The 18,252-nt window shown below is 41.7% G+C and overlaps 1 protein-coding gene across 7 annotated transcripts in view; it reads left to right on the forward strand.

Annotated features, from left to right (window-relative positions):
- The window catches only part of MEGF11 (multiple EGF like domains 11), a 310,110-nt gene that overhangs the window by 187,604 nt on the left and 104,254 nt on the right, over positions 1–18,252 (forward strand). For 5 of the 7 annotated variants that reach the window (XR_010373698.1, XM_064456057.1, XM_064456060.1 and 2 more), the window contains exons 8-9: positions 15,871–16,117; positions 17,783–17,939. Coding sequence is in view for 6 of the 7 variants with exons in the window: in XM_064456057.1 (XP_064312127.1) it covers positions 15,871–16,117; positions 17,783–17,939 (404 nt within the window). In the remaining variant the exon portion in view is untranslated. The remainder of the gene's footprint in view (positions 1–15,870; positions 16,118–17,782; positions 17,940–18,252) is intronic. The other 2 variants (XM_064456059.1, XM_064456061.1) reach the window with 1 other exon arrangement.

Raw genomic sequence — 18,252 nt, forward strand, 5'->3', positions numbered from 1 at the left:
AACCCACGAGAAGGAATGCTGGCAGCGACGCTCGGGGTGAGCTGTGCTCCGAACGGGACGCAATAAAGATCTCCCACAAGGAAAATGTTACAATAATTGAGACTTGAGCAAAAAAAGGACTTGGATCAACAGTTTCAAATCTTTTTTACTAAGATTCAGCCTGGCAGTATTTTGCGGGTGGCAGTTAGCTGGGCTGCGCTAGAACAAATCTGAAGATAAATTGGGTTATCAGGCTACATTTGGAAAACAAGTGGTGTCTTTTGCTTTCATTTCAGTGGGCTGTGGGTCAGGATTTTAATTAGTGTGTCTGCTTTAAAGGTCTTTGTTGTTATATTTGTTATGTGTGTGGAAAGGCTGTCAGCATGGTAGCCCTACTCCACAACTGGGTCCTGTTGCCATGACTGAGATATAAACAGCCGTCACAGTGGTTCGCCTGCAACTGGAGGGCAGGCAGAAATCAATTGCAAGGTTATCTTTCTAGGTGTAGCTATGATAAGCTACAATTACTGTTTTGTCAGAGGCTTAGAAGATGGAATTAGTTAGCTTATGCATAAAAAGTGCTTGTTGCTTGGCAGTCAAGTGGTATTTTGATTTTTAATGAAATTCAGAGTATTTGCATTATGAGGTTATAATTGTTTTAGGAGTCTGTAGGTCTAAGAGTTAGCCTGAAGTCACTTGAGTAGAGCAGGCAAAAGAAACACCTTGAAATCCGTGTTCATCTCTGACATGCTTTAGAAACTTAAAAAATAGTGTTATCACCCATTAATTGTTGATTGTAGAGCTCTGTATTTAAAATTTGTACAGAAAAGGATACCAGGCTTTTAAAAATTGAATCCTTTTCCAGGCTGCTATTAAAAAGTTGGCTTTAGCTCTTTTATGCAGGTCCTCCTGCAGTTCCTAGGAGGAAGAGCGGAGAACAGGACACCGGGTTCAAGAACAACAATCAAGATTGGTGGCCAGAGCCACCATTGCCGTGAAATAAGAGATTTTGTTAAGCAGTTGCTAAAAAAGTTTTCCTGTGTTGCTTTCCATGCTGTTTAGCTGCTGTGTTGCTAGCTGCCAAAGAGTCTTCCCGCGATCGACTGACCTGTTGGGTTAAAGAATTGGAAGGTTGTGTGATATAGTCTGGAAGAAGATTGAATTGCCATGTTTACTGCAGTTCCTCAACAACTTCCTTGCTTTGCTAGCAAATTTAAAAGGTTAAAAATGCAGATTTTTAAAACGACGTGCACCTGTGTTCTCAAGTCTCAGTGGGAAGTCACCTTCTTAATCTTTTAAGTGCACAGACCCAATAATTTCCACTATCTTAATACTGATCCCCCCAGTTTAATTTTCCGTGTGCCTTTCAAGAGTTGAGGATAATTCTTGGGCTCATAATGTTGCTTTCAAGTCTTCCTTCTTTCAGATCCGCCTAGGAATGAGTGAAATGAGTCAACAGCAGAGGGTTTTTTTAGGCTTTCTTCAAGATTTACACCAGCTCCCTGACAGAAAATGTTAGAATTCTTTCAGTTGGACAGAAATTAAGGATGTGCCAAATAGAGGAGTCTGCATATATGCAAGTTACAGAACAAGAAAGCATTTAAACTTTGCTAACTGAGACCAGTATGGACTATTGTACCAAGTCCTTCTGGTACAATATGAACTAAATTCTCTTTACATTTAACAACTTTTATTAACACATATTTGAAGTAGCCCCAACAGTCTATGTAGGTGTAGTTTTACTGCCTTTTGGATCCCTTGGCTTGCAAAAATTCCTGTTCTGTGACCCTGGCAATCAACGCGGAAACAAAACTTACCTGGTCTCAGCGCAGTCTGTGGAAAATCTTGCGGCAAATATCGTCTAACTTACCATGGGTTTTGTTTTGTTAGAGCCCAAGTGAGTGAGGAGATCACCACAGGTCTGTAAAAAACAGCGTGGTGATAATGATGGTGGAAGAAAATACAGAGAAACAAACTTTGGCCAGAGAAGCCTGCGTTCCCTTAAAGAGAATGGTAGAGCTGGGACCTGTAAAAGGAGGAGAGAGAATCTTATAAAGTGGAGCCTTTTTATTGAATTGCTTTATATCATTTATGTAAATGAAAGACTTGAAGATTTTCTTCCATTTCCCTTCTGTTATTTTCTGGTGCAAGGCTGGAGGCTTCACACAGCTGGGAAAGCCTTGGATCAAGAAGTGCCCCTTTTCTCTCTGCATCCAGCCTCTGTCTTGTTTTGACTCTGGAAGCTCAGGGGATGGCAGTTAGAGAAAATGAAGAAGTGATTACTGTTTTAGCCATCTTTAATTAGAATCTCATTATGCTGAATAAGCATTTATTAAGGTTGCATCCACTTTGCAATCAGAGGGGTGATTGAAGCAGACAGCTCTGTTATTTCTACCCAGCCTTTTCAATTACTAGCACTAGCGAAGCCAAGGGTAGCTGGAGCTTTTACCGATGAGGTTGTCAACGCAGGTACGAAGGTGATTCTTGCCTCGCCTGTGTTAAAGACGCATTGCTGAATCTCCACTGCCCTCCTTGCCTGACAGAGCTGGATTACAGCCAGCTCAATAAGCTGGTGCTTGCTGCAGCCACGTTGCCAAAGGCTGTGTAGACGAGGCCTGAGTGTCACTTAGTGTCACTTGCTGAGCTGGAACTGGCTGAAACAACATGGATCGGGAGGTCGTGGGGGTGCTTGGCTGGGTACCTTCCCCAGGACGTTCAAGCCCTGCACCAAAGCCATACACCACTTCAGTTTGTGTACCAGTGACGTTGTTTGTACCAAGTTTACACTTTTTAAAAGCTATTATTGATGATACACAGAAAAATACTTGACAAATTAATCTCTGTACACATAAAAGGATCATTTTTCATATGTTTAATTCAGCACAGAATTATAAATGTAGTGAAGAAATATACTATGAAGTATTTATAGCATAAATTTAGACTTTAGAACTTGGAGCAGTTCTATCTCAGTGCTACCGCTTACTTTCTGTGAAGCTTTGTAGTTTAATGTAATTCTACTGTCTCAGTTTCCCTTCTATGAAATGGTGATAAAATATATTTTCTAACTCATAAATGGACCATGATAATTAGTCAGTTTGTGTGGGACATTGATGATGGAGGCAATTCTGTTAGATGTGCAAAAGCCCTACACATTTTGATCTTATTGAACAATTTAGAACCCACGTTGTTGCATATTGTCATTTTTTTATTATACCAGCACACTTTGAATTTTATTTAGTAATGTACTCTGAATAATTAATTCAACTAATAATTATCCATTCCAAATAAAACAATCTGATTACTAAGTCTGATGAGGAAAATCCAGTCAGGAAAGAACCCTTTCAAAAACAACAACATTCTGCAGATATCCTTAAATATTTAAAGGGTGAGCTATATTTAGTAAATTCTCCCGAAGGGGGAGGGGGAGACAAACGGATGCTAATTTCCTGTGTCATCACATTTGTGTACGTGTATCAGCAGTACTCCTAAATCACCATCTACTACACAAGCACCAGGCAGTGTCCAACGTTCCCCTGGGCTGTTCCTGTTTATCAGCAAGGAAAACGGTCTACTTTGGGGTCATGTCATTTTCTTCTCATTGATTATTTAATATTTGGCGTGTGCATGCGGTGTTTGCTCTGCTCAGATATTCAGCGGTGAGCAGAGAACCTTGCTTAGCCAAGGAGTCATGAAAGTTGTGGCATTGGTTTCATTTTCCAGATGGCACTAACTTAACCCACAATGGCCGGCCCCGATCAAAGACCACTATAGTCAACAGAAAGAAACTCCCGGGCTGTAACGGGCACTGGATTGAGTCCGAGGTGCTTGTGACGGGCACCCTACAGCATGGTCAGTGGACAATTTCGATGATGGTCTCATCTAAAAACCTCTCTTTTCTTCTGTGGCATTTTGAAATATAGCTCTGCTGCTACCAGGAAAACGTAGAGATCTGAACCTTATAGGGAATCTGGCATTTATTTAAAAACTTAATGCACAGATGCTGTGTTCTCTTCCAGCAAAATCCCGTTCGCTTCCCTGCTGCCATCCAGCCAGGAAGTCCCGTACGTCTGTTTTGCTTTTTACTTTTCAGTGACAGTTGTCACTAAAAAAGAGAAAAATTAAATTAATCCAGAGAAAAAGCTGTTTCACATAGGCAGTTTCTCGGACTGCTAAAAGTGAGGCTGAACCTCCAAGAACTGACACAGCAGAGCCGGGAACTTGAGCTGCTGGGTAAATTTTCGTGGTTTCTTTGAAGCCGACCCACTGATAATGTTGGAAGCACTAACACGTTGTTTGTAAACAACGAGAAAAAAACATGTGGAGTGATGATTTACTGTTTTCTGCCTGCCTGACATTTGATTGCTTAATGCAGTAATCCACAATGGGTGAAACTCTTCCGAGAGCACTGACTTGCATATGGTTGTGATTTTGTCAAAACATTTCAGTTCAGCAAACCCACAACCGATTGTGAGAATGAACAGTTTTGATCATCCTGGCTTTCAAATTGTAAAACAGTTTAAGAATTGTCTGTTTTTAACAGCATAACAAAAGTTTCATTTCCCAGTTTAGAGCAACTTCTGGTTTAGAAATTGGCAATAATCTATGCTTCTGTGAAAAACATTTGAACATGTTCAGAAGTCAAAATAAAATATCAAGGTTTAGATATCCAATCTCAATAATTTATGAGACAAGATTTTATCTTCCTGCCTAGTACTCCGGAATGAAACCAAAGCCCTACCGATACATCGAGGAAGCCACAGGGAGAAGGGCAGTGGCATCTTCTTTATTTTCTGCTCAGCACTTGGGGCTTGTGCATTTTGTTGCTGGCTGCGATGTGAGTAGAAACTGCTGGATCAGGTTACAAGACCTGTGGCTGCTTTGCTCTCTCAGCGTTAGCATCCTAAACAAGTGGTGCAGCAGAGCTGCAGCAGTGTTGCAGTCTAAGGAGCTGCTTTAGGGACACGGGGATTTTACTGCATAAGACTCTCTTGGTGCTGGGGTGTGTGTCCTCTGCCATCCACACTACCCACTTAGAGCCACGCATGCTTCGACTCCGCAGTATTTAAGCTCCGCAGTATTTGTCTACCTCTGTGATTATCTCTTTATTGACAGAACGTCTCCCATTTCAGTGCCTGGGTGACGTGAAAAGAGGGCATGATATTCCGGTATTTCGGTATTTTTACCTTTTTTCCCCCACTGGTTTTGGACTCGCTATTTTCTGTTGGTAAATATAAGAAAGGTTTTGCAGAGACTGTGCCAAGTCTTGCAATGTGGTTTTGATGAGGGAACATTCTAGTTTCTACTGGGTTACACAGGGCAAGGCTTTTTTAAAAAACTGTTTCTTTTTATGTGCCTGAAAGGAACATTACTATTAATGGTTTATAAGAGAAAGACAGCAGTGTATTTAAGATATCTTGAAGACATTAGGTAACATTAAAGAGCCATGTGAAAATTCAAGTATTCCTAGAAGAAAAGAGAACAGTACGTAGCTTGTGTGGATACCTGCACATAGCTTTTTGTAAGCCTTTGAACTGTTTTAGATATAAAAGACAACCCCATTTCAAAGGCCACCAGGCCTTCTGCTGATCTAATTCTCTCCCAAAGTCTTAGGTAACAGAATTCACACTAGAGAAGGGAAGATTTTTCCTAGCTTCAGTTGCTGGGGCAGAACATTCTTTAAGCTGATCTTATTTGGCTGAAAAGCAGTGCACGGGTAGTAGATATTAGGATGGGACTGTGGCAAAGGGGGAGAAGAGGTTCTTTTTACTCTACAGCTATGCTGTTGGAAAGAAAAGCAAGTCCCACAATCTACAGTATTTACTTTGGGTTTCAATATCAATGCAATAAAATAGATTGCTTATTGACCACCTTAAAAATGACTGATGAGTCAGTACTCTGTGTTATGTTATGCATGAGGGATGTGCTTATACGCCCCCTTGAAGGTGAATCTTTATGGTATAATTTGAAGCTGGCTAGCTAGCTGTAGCATTTCTTCCATATGCTTATCTTGATAGTACCATTTTATCCACTGATCGGCCAATCTTTTTGCTCGTGTCAATTTGCATGCTGACCTACGCAGTCGAAGGTGAGGGGACACATAGATCCCTGTGTGTGAATGGGAATGAGAAGGAACGTGCTCTCTAACGCTTGCTATTTTAGTGACGAGAAGCTTTTCTTCTTTAAGCAGTGCTCTAACTGCAAATGAAGGTATATTGCATATCTGGCAAAGCATCAGCGGGGTGACCTTCTGATGCTCGGTTTATGTGCTGTGAAAAATAAAGAGCTGAGCACATCTCCCTGAGAGCTTTGCCAAATGGGGTTGATCCCACTCGATCCTATGCAGTTAACACCCCTCTGCAGTCACAGAAGGTGGAAAGGTGACTTCAGTGGTCAGGTCAGATTACTTTCAGCATGGTAGATTCCTCAGGTGATACCCAGTTGCAGGGAGCTTGAGGAGGATGCGACGGAAGGGCATCCGGCATGGCTAGCCTACTGCAGTTGCCATTCTTACCCTATGGATCTGCTCTAAACTGTATCAGAGTCAACTGGCATTCGTGAACTGAGAAGCGGAGGAGGGCTTGTTTCAGCTCCCACAACTCTGCCTTGCTAAGCTCTCAGCTAAAGACCACACACTATTTAGAATAGCAAGTAGCTGTACGTAGATACTTGCGCACGGCTTTTATAAAAAGCCTTTGAACTGTTTCACACCAGGCACGGATGTTGTATCAACAGCTCCTAACCTCCAGTGACAAAGGCCTCTCTCTATTTCTGTCTCTTAGTTTTCTTTGAATCTCCTTAGAACAATGCCGCTGCCGCCACTCCCGAGCCCCTCTGGTGGCCTCTCCAACTCTTCATTGTTGAAAGATGCTTGATCTCCTCTTCTGTACCCATCCTGCTGTGGTTTAGGCACACCCAAATGCATTTCTACCCCTTCTTGCAGGCAAAACCAGTAGTACTTCTGTGCAGAGGCATTACAGGAAAATTTTGTGATGCAGCCAATGAAGACATCAGAAATCTATTATAGATGTTGAGGTGGGGAGAGAGAGAGAGAATGTTTTACCCAGTTGGAAGACAGAATTTGGAAGTAAGTTGCTTGCAGATCTTATTATTACAATCCCATCCTAGACAATAATAATGAAGTATGGATGGAAGTTTTGCCAGAGCAAAGACTGCTGGGTTTCATACAGAGGAAAGATAGTATCTTCATTTAGTTTTATTAGGCTCTTGATACTCTGCCCATGTATTTTTTAATTCACCACAGTAAAATTCTAATTAAAGAACAGACTTCGCCTTCCATTAATATGACACTAAAAAAACATTTGAAAGAATGCAGCATCTTCTCTAAAAAAATTATAATGAGAAGACAAGCCGCCAGTGTTGTGTAGAATGTTGTCGCTCCCTTATGAAGCATTTCATGATTTTAAACTCCTTGTAACATCTAGAGTGTCAGTAGAGTTAAAGGCTCATTAAGCTGAGCAGTAATTTGTACTAAAAGAAATAGGAAATATTCTCAGAATTTTTTTTGTCTTCTAATTTTCACTTCTTTTGAAGCCTCTGTCAAAATAGCTCATGATGGAAATTCTGAAAACACAACACTTTGACATCTGTCAGGAGTAGAAGTTGTTTCTCCCATTTTGCCACTTCCAAAATATCCTGAGTTCATTACGGGATTTGACGAGGCTGACATCCAAGTACTCAACTTTTCTTTGACTTAGAGTGATTTTGTTTTCATTTATCCAAAATAAAAATGTGCAACTAGGTAACTGTTCTAAGCATTCTACAGAATACTGTAGGAATGGTCTTTAAACAAGGATTACTTTGGAAACAAAATGTTTCCGAAGAGGATACTAAATAAACTGCAGGGTCTCTAAAGTGCTGTGATTGAATTAGGTACCACGTGTTGGAGAGTCAATGACTAATGAGATCATCATCTGAGATTAAATCATGACCTAAATCAGCCACGTTTCTTAACTGATTCAGACAAAGAACTTCAGAGAGAATCAGTACAATCTTTCCTGAAGATGAAAAGCTGTTCTCCTGTCTCTCAGAAAAAACAAACAAACAAACAAGCACAACATTAGATTAATTTCCTCCTGTGAGTAATAATCTATCCATTTGGTGAAAAATTGGCTGATGTTCCCTTCCCATCTTTTCCTTTCTATCTGATGAAGACTGATCTATAAACTTGGAAAATGAGATCGACTGCAAGTTCTGCCAGCCTCAGATGAACCTCACGTTTTTGCCACTTGGGTGGATAGTTTTACAAATGCATATTTACATATGCAAAGTATATTCTCTGGGCAGTCTTAGAGACGTAAACATTGCGACTGGCTTTTTCTTCATTATAGTTGTGTATGCCATGACTGAAAGTCTGGCATTGGAAATAAAAATGCTAGTGCGTACGCCGTTGCCCAGAAACCCACGTTTAGGAGCCTTAAGGCTGCAAAGCTACAAGCTGAGAAGACAGAAAATGCCAGGGCATGTAAACGGTAGCCTGTGCTCACATAATTAAAGAAAATATCATAATTCATAGGCTGAAGTACTGAATTACTGTTGCACTTCCAACCTTTAATCTGACATTTCCTTATTTTTGTGACACCAACTTCATAAGTCAAATGCCTTATTTATGTGTGATGTGCCCTGGTTTGTTTGTTTTTCCTTAAAAAGCAAATGGAGAATATGAAAAATCCTTTCAAGAATGTCATCAGGCTGATACACAGACGGTTCAAACCTCTGACATGTGGGTAATGGCCTAAGAGTAGAAGGCTGTCACCCTCTCCGTGGACCACTTACTACATGGAGATTAAACAGCCAGTGGCCCATGCCTGCGACTAGGAACAATTGTAAGAGAAGTCCTGCTAAGCCCCTGAAGCCTTTAATTGCAGATTGCTTTTAATACAGATTAAATCTTTGAGGAATATAGGGAATGAATTATCCAGAGGTGGCACTGAGTGTCTGCAAATTGGGGTTTTATGGTTTGATCAAGTACAGGTGGATTTTCACCAGGGACACGTGAGCGCACCCCCGGGTGCAGGACAGGGCTCTGACAGATTTCAAGCTCTTGCTCTGTCCCTGGAAGGTGTCCCAGCTCGTCGGTGAAAAGGATATAAAAATGTACTTTAACAAGCAAAACCTACTGTTTTACCTTACTGATTTAAGCAAAATTCCCTTTCCGCTATTTCTCAAACCAATAGACTGAGTGAACCTGCAGATGAGACTGGAGATGGTAAATTCTGCCTAGCAGAGAACTTGTCAGGGACCGGACAGAGCATCTGACAGTGGAAAATGAATAATGCTACCAACTACCTGCCTGTGACACAGTTCAGAAACCTAAATTCTATTTGGAGCAGAATTATTTATTAAAATCTATTATTAACTTCATTGCCCCCCAAGAAAATACTTCTTTTCAGAAATCCAAGCTATTTGTTTCTTCGACAGGTAGGACCTCTCTCACTTGGAAGACCTGAGCAAGGCATGTTGTCGCATGGTAGATTATCAGTACCTTGATACGGTTATGAAGAAGAAAATCAGCTGCAATCTGAGCAGTGTGGCCTAACCTGCCTGTACCCACTAGTGTCTGTTGTGTGGGTGAGGTTTCCTCATTCTGAAATCACAGGGTTAGAATGTTGGTCTCTGAGCATTTATAAGAACGTTTTTGAAGGGAATTTCTGAAAACCTGGGTTATTTTGAGGACAGCCATCGTCCATAAACGTGTGTTAGAAATTCCGAGGGTAAACAGTCTCATAAGATAAACAATTTTTTTGTTGTTTAGAATCGAGCAGTTCAGCAAGTGATTTTTCAACATATTGGCTCATGCCTTTACAAGTGTATTGGTATTACCTGCAGTGCCAGCACGTGAGGGACTCAGCGCTGCTTGGAGCCAACCACAAAGTGCTGTGAACTGTCATTGTGAGGGGATTCCCTCTTCATGGACCTTGTTTCAAACCTACTGCAGGCTGGGCTTCTGTTTCCAAAGGTGCTGAACCGTGCCAGAATGAATCATGTTTGTACAGTGAGTAGACATCAGCTCAATACAGGGACTATAATTTTCCTATTGGGCTAAGTGCAGGGAATAAAAAGCTAATTGATTATTTTAATTTTTTATTATTCACTACAGCCAGGCATATGTTTTAGCTTTTGCTGTTTCTGTGCCTGCTTTGCGTTCGCTGGGCCAACCATTTAAAACTCAGTAAGACTCCAAAACTGAATTATACCAAAAAGAACCCACCCAGAGTTCGGGCTGCATTTCAATTTTATTGGTATTCATATAATCATTCTACAGCAGTACAGTTATATTATGGGGAGAATCTAGCCTTAATTTCAAAATAAATTCTAAAATAATCTATCTTAAACTATGTCTTCCTAGATTTAGTAAGTCAATTTTATTTCCCATTTGCATTTTTTTAAAGGCTAGCATCTCATTTAAGCATTCCAAACTGGATTTGGAAATATTCCAGAATATTGATTATTGACTATGAGCTACAGTCTTGCTTTAGCAAATTTGCAGAAGGTTCCTTTAAAACGTGGATGAATTGAAGATCACCATCAGCCAAGTACGGTCCCGAGCCCTTAGGCTAAGAAAAGCAAGCACCCGATTTTTTAGAGCGGCGCCTTCTGCAGAACATTTGTGAATGTCCCACTGACTTGGCACACCTGGAATGCAGGACTGGTCACTAGCTAGAAAAAGAGGCACATGCAGGCTTGTGCTAATGAGAATAGGATAAGCATAGCCCTTAAGGCCACAGGTTCTGGTGCTGCTGTGATAGAAGATGCTGTTTTCATATTAATGGTGTATCTGTGCAGTGATGGAAAAGCACTGGAAGAGCACTTCTGACTCTCTCCTGTTGGGATAAGTCACTAGATAAATGTTGCCTCTCCCTGGGACAGGATTTATTTTATTTTATTTATCTGCTGAATTTTTGAACTTGTGTGTTTGCTTCATCTTTGTCTGACTTGTGCTGCTGCACTAAATACTGGGTAGCTCTATTGACCCAGAACACAGCAATTCACTAATCATTCCTAGAGGGGAAAAGAGCCGTTTGGGAGTGGAGCAGCCCTTCCAATGTGTCCTCGTTGTGTATTTAACAGGACAGAATTGGTAACAGGGTGTCATGCCGGAGTATAGCGGCAGATATGCAGAGCCTGCTGTAATTAGCCCTCACTTCAACAAGCCACTGAGGCTTCAGGGTGGGGGGAGGGATGTAGAGAGGAAGAAAACATTTCTGCTGTATCGTGCAAGCTTTCCACAGAGGGATGAATCTCTCACCTGTCATACTACTGTGTGCAGACAACTGTAATTATGCTTAGGCACCCAGCATCATCCTTTACGGAGTTATATTCATTTTTATTGGTGGCAATTAATCTCTAGTCATATTTTCAAAGGAGAAAAAGTGAGTAAGTTAGCACATTTGCCAGGCAATGGTAGCACATGACCTGAAATACGGCAGCTCCCTTTAATGTAGCATCTCCCAAGAGAGCGCTAGCTATTTCAGACTCATCTCTTATGGTATTGACATCCACGCAGTGTCTGAAGGGAGCATTTGTACCTCCCTGACACCACCACTCTCAGGTTGCTTTTCATATTCGTGGTATAGTTAAAGTCTGTATCATTTTGACATTTTTAATGGCATATGCATTTATAGCATAGCACTTGTGTAAGCTTTAATCAGCTTCCTGTTCACATATTGTTGCTATTATTATTTATCTCTATTATGGAAACACATAGAGGCTATCAACAAGAGCAGGATTAAACTGTGCGAGGCTTGGGCTGTGGCCTCTCTGTGCCCGTAGGAGGAGCGGTGCTGACAATCCTGAAGGGCAGCGGGCTTCCGTGGCTCCAAGGCTGCTTTGCCCTGTATCTCAGAAACTGGAATCACTATCGCGAGGATTTGCCACACTGATGTATATAGAAAAAATATGCCTTGCTTGCTTTGGTTTCTTCTGTTTTTTAATTTTCTAACTGGAACTACTAGATCCCAATCCCACAGCTAGTTATGCACCTGAGTAGTCTCACACACGAGTGGTCTGACTGAGCTCAGTGGAATGACTTGTATGAATAACTACTCGGATTTAGCTTATCAACTCTGTATCTGCCTACCTTTGTAAAGGTACTGAAGTTACCACAGTGCAGATCTGTGAGTTACCACCACATAAATATCACATAATGTCCCAACGAAAACACACAGGTGAAGAGTTTACTTTCAGCTCCACAGTCTGTCACTGCCACGTGGGACTTACAGGAAAGGGGAAAAGAGGAGGAACTGATAAACTTGGAGCAGCAAAGATGTTATTCTCATGTGAGATCACCGCAGTGTAAAATCAGCTGAGGGTGATATTTCATTATCACAATTTTTACACTAACACATTGCCAGCAAATTTCACTCTAATTCCCTTTGCAATTAATCAGCAGTGGATGAATTCATACTGCATTAAATGGCTCTGCTCACTGTGTCACATATAGGGCTTGAACTGATAGCTAAAAGCAGAAAATCTTTACCATCTGAGGTAAAGACCTAAATCTAGACGGGGTCAACTTGTCACTGTGTCTAAATGATCCCGTCACCAGAGAGACAACAGGATGCTCACCTTGGTTATATGCACACACTGTGTTCGCCTTGTTATATGTATGTCACACACACATACTATTACTCGGGTTTCAAACCATTTAGAGAACTGTAGTCAAAACCTGCTTGTAGTTTTAGGAACATGAAAAGGAGCCCAACAAGTGCAAAGGCTGTATCAGGCATTATAAATGAGACCCAGTACAAGCCCCATCTTTCCGTAGTTCTGTTTTTCCTGTGTCTTCCATGAGCATTCAGATGTACTTTAATTCTCATTTTTATGTCCTCTCCCTAATAAATCCCCATGAAATTCACATTCTCAGTAGCTCTCTGGTATGCCAAGCTGTTTTATTTCATAGATAATTAAAACATTTTGGCTAGCTACTTTGGGCTAAACATACTGAATGTTACAATGTGTGCTCACTGATGCCTTGTACTTAGAAGCCTTTGGAAAAAATCTAACTGCCAGCTGGTTTTCTGGTCACTGCAGGCTTCTTGTATTATCCAGATTTGGGTTTTTTATGATTTTACAACCAATTAGAGGAATTTCTGCTCTTTACTTCAGCGTTCTGCTCTTCCCTTCAGCTAGATTGTGGAGTGAAATTTGGTACAGGGAGAAAGTAAGCACGGGACCAAATATAAATAGCAAATAAGTGTTCAAATAAGATTGGTTTTCAGAAAAGGAATTGTGTTTTGGGGCAGGTGCTGTACATGTGAAACAAGATGCTTGAGCTGATGATGGGAAATGGTTCTGTCTTCCTATAAAAGGTTTGCTTTCTCCTTCACTTTCTTTCAAAGTGAAAAACACAAACCGAGCAGACAAATCTGATGATTGGAGCCCTCACCTGAGACATGGAAGACCAGAAATACAAGTCACATCCTCTAATGAGTGTTATTTATTCATATTAAGCACATTAATTGCAGCTGGAATTGCATCAGCCCAGAGCAATCCAGAGTCTGGCAGTCAGGGCTTTAATGTGAGGTGTGGTAAGGTAGGAATCAAGTCCCTGAAGCAGGCAGGGTTAAGTCTGAATCCTGCGTTCCGCTTCCCCACGCAAAGGCCTATCGTCTGTGCTTGTGTGGTTCAGATTTGTACCCTTTGTGGAGGTGCGGAACTGCATCCCTTGATGTTCAAGTTCTGTGGAAAACAAATCAGTGTTTCTGGAACGGAAATTGCTGGGAAACTCCACCAGCTCCAGCCGATTTGCTCCCTGCCCCAGAAGGCTTACAGAGTCCTAGCAAATGTCTATGTGAAATAAAGATAGATCATCTCTTTCCACAGATTCTCAGTAATAATTTAAGACTTATAAAGAGTAAGATTTTGTTTGCTCAGCTCCCAGCGGTGTTAGTGAGGAACTATCATCCCTGTTTACAGCTGTGGGAAAAATGAGGCAAAGCAATAAGATTTCCTGTGTGAGGCACAAGCAGGATTGTGCACGGGAGTATGTTGCACGCTCTGCTTTCTGCAGGATGTGAAACCATCTCTCTCTGCACGTGCATCCTGTAAGACCCTGCAGATCCTTCTGGAGACCCTGGAATTGTCTTCTCATGGGTTTATTTTGGCCTTTAACACCGTTGCTCAAGAAACACAAGGTTGTAAATCGGTAATCAGCAATGCCAGTTGAGTAAAGTATTTTTCTCTTCTTTTTCTGCTGAGTAGCCTCAGACTGATCAATGAGCATCCCGCTTCTCAAGGAGAAGGGAAAAAAAGATTGCCAAAATTAACTGATAGATATAGTTGTCTGGTGTGGATTTATTGCCATTTGCCGTAGAAGGGGAGGTCTATGAAATTTCTAGGACAAGAACCTCAGGCTTAAGTGGGCTTTACATTTACCTCTCTAAGTCTGGAAACAGAGATACAGGCCTGAGAAGCAGCTAGTGTCACCTGGGGATTAGTTTACATGTTTGCAAATAAAAGAGTTTGCAGATAGCCCTGTTGCTGGGATTACGCACTTGTTTCCTGCATGGCGCTGGATTTTACACTAGCAGAAGAGTTGTTGGCCTAATTGAAACCAGCTCTCTGAGCACAACCAACTGTACCTGGAAAATGATCTGTAACTGCGTCTTTAGCAGGGATTTAGCCAGCAGCTCTGTTCTGAATAGAATGATGATTTTCTTCACCCTTGACATAGCTATATTGAAAGGCTACTAAGCGGAGGGTAGGACTACTGAAGAAATACTTGGGTTTCTGCTGACCGTTTACTGAGAAAACCTTAACCTCTGGGTGCTTACTCTGAGCTGTTTAGTATGCATACACCTTAAATGGGTGTTTTTATGAGGTGCTGATTGCTGTTTCTATAGCAGATCGGGATCAACCTGTTTCTGTAACGCTGATTTTCCTCTCTCGTCCTGCATATGGTCCACAAACAAGGAGAAGGGATCAGGCAGGACTGTCACGTGAAGGGTTCTCGCTGTGCTTTAATGCATTGTGTAGGGAACCTCCCCTCCATGTCAATGGCCATCAGGTTTGGGGCCCTTCTGTAATGCTAGTACGTACTGTTACTAGCACAGAAATTACCTGACGTACACCCTCCATACCTTCATTGCTAAGCCTGGTTTACGCAGCCACATCAAATCCTGTCTCCGGTGTTATTTTCTTCCCTACCATCTCTTTACTCCAGGAAAAAACCTCCAAAACAGCAACAACAAAAGCAACACCAAAGGAGAAAGCCTTCTTTAGATTATCATATTTATTATCTTATGGGAACAGTGTAAAGAAACAATATTTGATGACATTATTAAATCTACAGGATTTGCTTGGCACTACTACCTGCCATTAACTACGCTGCGGTCAGGATGTGATCCTCTACATCTGATTCCACTATAAATTCATTCCTTCCAGCTATCTAAGAGCACTAAGAAACAGGATATTAAAAGATTTAGGTCCTGATCCAATATGGGTGTTAAACAAGTCCTCAGATTTAGGTGTATAACTAGTGCTGTTGTATCCTTGCATGCTGAAGTACATTGCTGGATCAGGGGGGGTCGTTCTCATTTTTACGATGAGGGTGGTGAAACCCTGGCCCAGGTTGCCCAGAGAGGTAGTCGATGCCCTGTCCATGTAAACATCCAAAGCCAGGTTGGACGGGGATCTGAGCAGCCTGGTCTGGTTGGAGATGTCCCTGCTTATGGCAGGGGGTTGGACTAGATGGCCTCTAAAGGTCCCTTCCCACCCAAACCATTCTGTGATCCTAGAAAGTTTAGGGCCCTTTAGAAGGTTCCCGGTGTTAAGCACCACTGCCTGCTGGCCAACCTACGCGTAAGAGGCTGAGATGAGACGCTTGCGACACACTTCCCTCATCATACAGGTAAATGACTCTATGTTTTCCAGGTTGCGATAGCGAGCACTGGGGACCCCACTGCAGCAACCGCTGCCAGTGTCAGAATGAGGCTCTCTGCAACCCCATCACCGGCGCCTGCGTCTGCGCAGATGGGTACCGAGGGTGGCGCTGCGAAGAGCTCTGTGACCCTGGGAGCTACGGCAAGGGCTGCCAGTTTAAATGCCAATGTCACAACGGAGCTACCTGCGACCATAAAACAGGAGAATGTCACTGTGCTCCCGGATACACGGGGGTATTGTAAGTTCAATGATAGGTGTATTTTACTCTGCATCACTTAACAGCCTTGCTTTGACCGCTTTTAATGCAATGAGTAATTGGCAAAATTTACACAATCTCTGTAGTATACACTTTCCTTTGTGGAAATCAGGTAACGAAATTTCAGAGAGACGAAATAAAGGAAATCTCTTTTACTGCTAATTATACCTGTCTGCGTAATAAAATAAAATTTAGTGCTAAAGTGAACTTAAAAATCCATTATATTTTCCAGCTTGTACAAATGTACCGGTTCCTAATTTCAGTATGTGAATACAATCCAAATTACAGCTGAGTTTTTATAAGCAATTGGACATTCAACTCATTAGCAGTCCAGTGCAGTATCAAATGGGACTTACCATCCCCAACTTATTTGACTTTCAATCTAACTGAGGAAGCATCACTGTTAACTATATCAGCTTACTGTCTGGGGGGTAAATTTTTAGCATAGTGAGCAGGGATTTAGCGGTGTGACTCCTATTAACTTTAACGAGAATCATGTAGCTAAATCCCCATCCACCACACTGACAGTTTACCAGTAGGATTCAAAAAAATCTGCATATTAATTTTAGGACAGCAAGCAATAGTTCCAAGTTTGAAATTGCCCACAGTGTAACATCACTTCTCATTAGAGATCTTTCAGTAGTTTCAGAAGTAATTATGTTTTCAAAATTATTTAAGGGGAAAAGAGAATTTAGTCACTGAATTTCGTTGGAGATCTATTACAGATGACTTAATACTTTTGCAGCCTAATATTATTTGTTGAGCTGCATGAAAGGGAAGGTAGAAAATAAAGATGATATTAACCCTCATAAATAAATGATATGCCTTTTGAAAATTTTATTGGGTACCTGATTTCTTCATGGACTTGTGCCCTCAGCCCTGGAAGCACTCGCTGTTAAAGACTCTGCTTGCTATTAGGAGTGGTCCCATCGACATTAGTATGTCATTTCTCAGCAGTAAGTACTTGCAGGGCCAACCGCCAGTATGTTGTATGAACATCCTCAACAGAGGATAGTCAGTTAAATGAGGAATGTACTGTAGTTTCAGAACCTGGGATTAGAGAAAGAAGAGATGCTGAAAAGCACCAATGTGCAAATGTAGGACATGCTGTTTTTCCCAGGGACAAGCCTTACACTGGTCCCCCATGAGTACTGAGAGAGACCCAACGAGCTTAAATAGTCTTTAAATGATGCAGAGTTCTTGCCAGTCCATTATACACTGCAAATGTTAACATTTAGTAGTGACTGGAGAAATTTCAAGCATTTTAATCCCATCCTTTTATTCTATTTGCAGCTTCTTTTATTGCCATGTCACATAATTCACATTGAGGGCTTCATCCTGCAACTCTTACTTTCCTGGGCTAGTTTAATGGATATGAGTTGTCCCGTAGAGACGGGTAGAATTTGATATGGGCGTAAAGATTACACACATGCATCATCCTTACAGGACTGCATCCATGGCACATAAATAACCCTAGCAGAAATAAAAGAAATCTTGGCTAATTGGTAATGCCAGCTGAGGCTTTCTGAGGTTTCAGAATTTGCATAAGGACTCCTGTATTGACCTGTGTTGTGGATTTTCCTCATTTATTGTTTCCTGTAAGTTCTTTTAAATGATCTCTTTGGTTTTTGTTTCTTCTCCTCAAAGGTGTGAAGAGCGCTGTCCCCCCGGCAGTCACGGAGCTCAGTGTGAATTGCGCTGCCCTTGCCAGAACGGGGGAGTCTGCCACCACATCACTGGAGAGTGCTCCTGTCCCCCTGGATGGACGGTGTGTAGTTCGACCATACTCATCCCTCATTTAGAGGTTGGAATAAGGAGTTAATTGTTCACTGTCTCAGCAGACACCTTCCCTGTGTGCTGTGGTGCATATCTGCTATATCTTGTCTCGAGGGTCTACAAATTCTGAAATTGGAACCACCTTTGTTATGTGTGCGCAGCACTTACACAGACAGGCCACCCATCTACAACTGGTAGCAACCATCACAGAGTTAAACAAATACCAGAAAACCAAGCAGTGACTTCTCATTACACTTCTGTGTGGGAGAAGAGCAAAAAAATTGTCTCTGAATTATAGTTCCTTGGAATATTCCTTGCACCCTTAGACGGTGCCCTCAAAT

This window comes from Phalacrocorax carbo, chromosome 7 (assembly GCF_963921805.1).
Source record: "Phalacrocorax carbo chromosome 7, bPhaCar2.1, whole genome shotgun sequence".
NCBI lineage: Eukaryota > Metazoa > Chordata > Aves > Suliformes > Phalacrocoracidae > Phalacrocorax > Phalacrocorax carbo.